Raw genomic sequence first — 5,237 nt, 5'->3', positions numbered from 1 at the left:
GTGTTATTACTGTGTACGTGTTATCTAAGTGTTATTTACTGTACGTGTTATCTAAGTGTTATATACTGTGTAAGTGTTATCTAAGTGTTATTTACTGTACGTGTTATCTAAGTGTTATTTACTGTGTACGTTAAGTGTTATATACTGTGTACGTGTTATCTAAGTGTTATATACTGTGTACGTGTTATCTAAGTGTTATATACTGTGTACGTGTTATCTAAGTGTTATTTACTGTGTACGTTAAGTGTTATTTACTGTGTTCGTGTTATCTAAGTGTTATTTACTGTACGTGTTATCTAAGTGTTATTTACTGTGTACGTTAAGTGTTATATACTGTGTACGTGTTATCTAAGTGTTATATACTGTGTACGTGTTATCTAAGTGTTATATACTGTGTACGTGTTATCTAAGTGTTATTTACTGTGTCTGGATGAGAGTATGGATGGCTGGTGTCCGTAACATACTCTGGCTGCACACTTGTACCTAACCAAGTACAGTATGGATGATTGAATGATTGATTGATTACTTAAAGAAAAAAAAATGGCAGCCTAACACAGAGGTCACTGCCACCATACCAGAGGAAATGCAGAACAAAGATAAAATTAATACACACATATATAACGATAATAAACAAAACAAGTGACAATACTGGTGGTCCTTTAACAGGATGGTGGTGTGTACTGGAAGATGACGTACCGGGGCCAGGGACGGTGATGGCTTGCGTGTACGTGTAGGGGGCCGAGGCTTGGAGAGGCGACCTAGGCTGTGTGCTCGAGCCACGCCCTCAAGTCGGGTACGGGCACGGGAGGACCTGGAGGCTGCTGAGGGCGTGGGCGAGGGGGGTTCACCGCCTCTGCCCTTAGCCACGGGGGGATCCAGGGAGCGGGGACGGGGGCGACGGGGGGGTTTATCGGGGGCCCCAGGGGAGGACCTACGCCCATGGGAGGAGGACGACGAAGGGGAGTGTCTGCGGCCACGAGAAGAGGAGGACGAAGGGGAGCGTCGCCTGCCACGGGAGGAGGAGGAGGACCTGGACCGTTCCCCACCATCGTTCCAGGACCCACGGCCGGAGGAGGCGGAGGAACACGAGGCGGCGTCAGGGTGTCGGCCGTGTCCTGCCGTGGCCTCGAGGTAGCAGGAATACAAGCCGGGGGGCACGGGGGGGTTGGAGAGGCCACCAGAAGGCGTCGCTAGGGCCACGGATGTAGATGGTGCAGCGGACGTAGATGGCGCTGCAGTAGATAGGGTTCCAGGGGGAGTTTGGGTAGCAGGGGGCCTTGACAGGGTTGCAGGGGGCGTGGGGGGCACCGCAGGGGGGCACAAGGCAACAACCATCGGCTCCTCGGGGTCAACACCGCGTCGCCGGAAGGACAGGCCAAAGGAGCGGGTCAGCGCAGGGGCGGCCATGTTGGGGCTCCAGTAGTACCTGGGGGCGGCCAACCCCCGCCACTCACCGACACCCCCATCATCGCCCCCACCCCCTCCCTCACCCCCACACAGGCACGACATGTTGGCCCCTCACTGCTGGGGGGGTTGGGCGTCCACCTCTCACATATTCTCACACATCCCCACACTCCTCTCACTACTCTTCCGTTTTTTTTAATTTCAAATGTACCGTGTTTTCCTTTTATATGTTTTTTTTTTCAAGTCTTTTGTCCCCTATATTTCAAATTTTTCCTTCTTCGTTCCTCTTAGTTTTTCCCTTCTAGTTCATTCTTTTATTTTTCCTGATCTTATTTCCTCTCCTTTTTCCTTCTTGTACGTAATTTCCACTTAATACTTCATCTGCTTCTTCAGTCTAATTACGGGTTACTCTCATCGTTTTCATTAATACCAACAACCTCTACAAATGCGAGAATATTACTATTATATTGATATGGCCAGCAGGTGGTTTGGTCATGTGGAGAGGATGGACAGCGAGAGACTGACGAGGAGAGTGTATGTGAGTGAAGCAGAAGGGGGGTGAGGAAGGGGGAGGTCAAGGATGAGATGGAGGGATGGAGTGGGGAGGTATATGAGAGAGGGAGGAGGTGAGCTGGGAGCAAGGCAATGACATGGCGAGGGACAGGGCGACATGGAGGCGATTTGTTTGTGGCCACCCCTTACGGGATTAAGGCGTCTGGCAATAAATGGATAGACAGACCAGCAGGCATTATCATTCTGTAAGTAATTCCTTTTTCTCAGCACTTTTAGGGGAAACACCAGAAAATTGAAGGCCTCACACCAAAATCGGAAGGAAGGAGAGGACAGTGGAGGGAGCAGACGGTGGGGACGTGAGTATCAGGAGAGAGAACAGATGCTGGATACCGGATAACCAACGATGTACGCACACAAGGACAAATAAACCACCCACGGACAAATCACACGACACAAAATTGAATAAAAACAAACACACACACACACACACACACACACACACACACACACACACACACACACACACACACACACGCAATACAATACTGAAGGTTGTAATGAGTGAAGAATAAGCGTAGTATCGTATCGTTTCCAAAGACACCAATATGCCTGCATGCTCTGTCGGATTTGGTTACCTAATGACGGCTCTCCACCCTGCTCGATCTCTGGCAGCCTCCCTATTCAGTCCCTTATCACTGAGGTTACACTCTATGACCCCCCCCCTCTCTCTCTCGTCGATTGAGCATCTTATTTCTTCAGTCCTCACACCTTCTCTCTTCCTTCATCCCCTAATTCTCTCTCTCTCTCTCTCTCTCTCTCTCTCTCTCTCTCTCTCTCTCTCTATTGTGGTAGCAGTAGTGGCAATACTGGTAGTAGTGGTTACTGTGGTAGTTGTGGTAGTAATCTTCCTAGTATGTGTGACCGTCATCCACATTACCTACTTCCGCCATGCAGGCTACGTGGTCAGTGGTCACGGTGCGCCTCACTGATGCTACCAAACACCACACTACCTCATTCCTACCACAACACTGCCTTCACCTACCAAGATACTACCACAAACCACTTTTATGCTGCCATCATCATCGTCAACATTGCATCATCATCCTGCTCTGGTGCCGGACATCGTTTCCATGATAAGCTGTAGTCTCACAATGTTTACCTATTACATACAAAGGTGTTTAAACATAATTAATGCGTGTGTAATATACTGTGATGATAACCAAACACCATCTAACTATAAGTGTGGTGTGGGAACGAAATGAGCACTAGATTTTGCAGAGCCCAGCATTTTCTATCATAAACAACGAGGGTAACGGGAAGGCGATAGAGGAATATGAATTGTATCTATGTTTAAAGTCTTGGGGGAAATATTTACGCTGTTGGTATACTTTAATGTAATCAGTACTACTTTACTGAGGTGTACAATGTGCATGGTAAAGTTGTGATGCTTCTATTCATGTATAAATCCCAGTTGTCCGTGGGGTTTGGCATCTCTGAATATGTTGACCTCAGCGCCACTCTAGAGGGGACGCCGGCAAGCTAGAGAGAACGCACTTATTCAAACGAGAGGGACGTATATACTCTGGGCTCTCTGTGTCGCAGTTGTATCTTTCTGTGGCCAATAAAGAGAGATAAATCTGCTCAGTCTTCAGTTCAACCGCACACGCTACCTCTACCATTCCTTCAACAGGATCTACATCGATTCCCACGATCTCCAGTGTGTGAGAAAGACATTTGGTGGAGAGTGTCAGCCGGAAGTGACTTCGACCAGGCGGAACGTTATAACTTGATCACCTTGCTTGGAACAGTGCAGTCACGTCTAAGCTGATATATAAATTGGTGATCAGCTGTGGGGTTCCAGTAAGCTGATATATTAGTGACTAGTTGAGGAATTACTACAAGCCGACACAATCCTCATCAACATTATCATCATCATCATCATCATCAACATTACATCATCATCATCCCCAACAACATTATCATCACCATCACTGTTATCATTATCATCATCACCATCATTCCTACCAAAAATCACACCAAAAATTCTAGTCCTACCAAAATAATGCCTCCACCTACCAAATAATAATAATAATAATAATAATAATAAATAATAATAATAATAATCACCATTACGCTGACAACTGTGCAACATCATCATCATTCCTACCAATTATCTAACCATCCTACCATAAATGCATTGTCCTACCAAGACAATACCTTCACCAACCAAAAAATCACCCACATCATAACATTCCCACCAGATATGACTATCAAGCGGCTACCAACACCCACTATCACAACTACCAACATCCACCACAGACACAACTGCCTCAACCATCCATAACTACCACAGCAACCACCACCACCATCCACCACAACCACAACTACCACCCAACACTACAACCACCATCACCATCATCCACCACAACCACCACCACCATCATCCACCGCAACCACCACCACCATCATCCACCACAACCGCCAAACACCACCATCATCCACCACAACCACCACCACCACCACTGTAAGCACCACCACCATCATCCACCACAACCACCACCACCATCATCCACCACAACCACCACCACCATCATCCACCACAGCCACCACCACCATCATCCATCGCAACCACTACCACCATCATCCATCGCAACCACTACCACCATCATCCATCGCAACCACTACCACCATCATCCACCACAACCACCACCATCACCACAACCACTACCACCATCATCCATCGCAACCACTACCACCATCATCCACCACAACCACCACCACCATCATCCACCACAACCACCACCACCATCATCCACCACAACCACCACCACCATCATCCACCACAGTCACCACCACCATCATCCATCGCAACCACTACCACCATCATCCATCGCAACCACTACCACCATCATCCATCGCAACCACTACCACCATCATCCACCACAACCACCACCATCACCACAACCACTACCACCATCATCCATCGCAACCACTACCACCATCATCCACCACAACCACCACCACCATCATCCACCACAACCACCACCACCATCATCCACCACAACCACCACCACCATCATCCACCACAACCACCACCACCATCATCCACCACAACCACCACCACCATCATCCACCACAACCACAAATTACTACCACCACCACCACCACAATCCACCACAATTACAATTTAATGCTCCATTTTTCGGCATTCAGTTAACGCTCCAGTTCAGCAGCTTTCACTACCTGACTACCACTATTATCTACCACTATTTCTACCACTGTTATCTATCAAATAGGCCTACTACCACAACTATCACCAT

The 5,237-nt window shown here is 47.8% G+C and overlaps 1 protein-coding gene across 1 annotated transcript in view; it reads right to left on the bottom strand.

The window, feature by feature from the left end:
* The window catches only part of Myo10A (unconventional myosin 10A), a 121,656-nt gene extending 120,249 nt beyond the window's left edge, over positions 1-1,407 (bottom strand). The window contains exon 1 of the mRNA XM_080286580.1: positions 697-1,407. Within this exon, the coding sequence (XP_080142706.1) occupies positions 697-1,407 (711 nt within the window). The remainder of the gene's footprint in view (positions 1-696) is intronic.
* Between the last annotated feature and the right edge of the window lie 3,830 nt (positions 1,408-5,237).

This window comes from Coenobita brevimanus, chromosome 112 (genome assembly GCF_032717465.1).
Source record: "Coenobita brevimanus isolate Jiangsu-jjx chromosome 112, ASM3271746v2, whole genome shotgun sequence".
NCBI lineage: Eukaryota > Metazoa > Arthropoda > Malacostraca > Decapoda > Coenobitidae > Coenobita > Coenobita brevimanus.
Note: the sequence above shows the minus strand (reverse complement) of the source record. Positions and strands in the feature narration are given on the sequence as shown.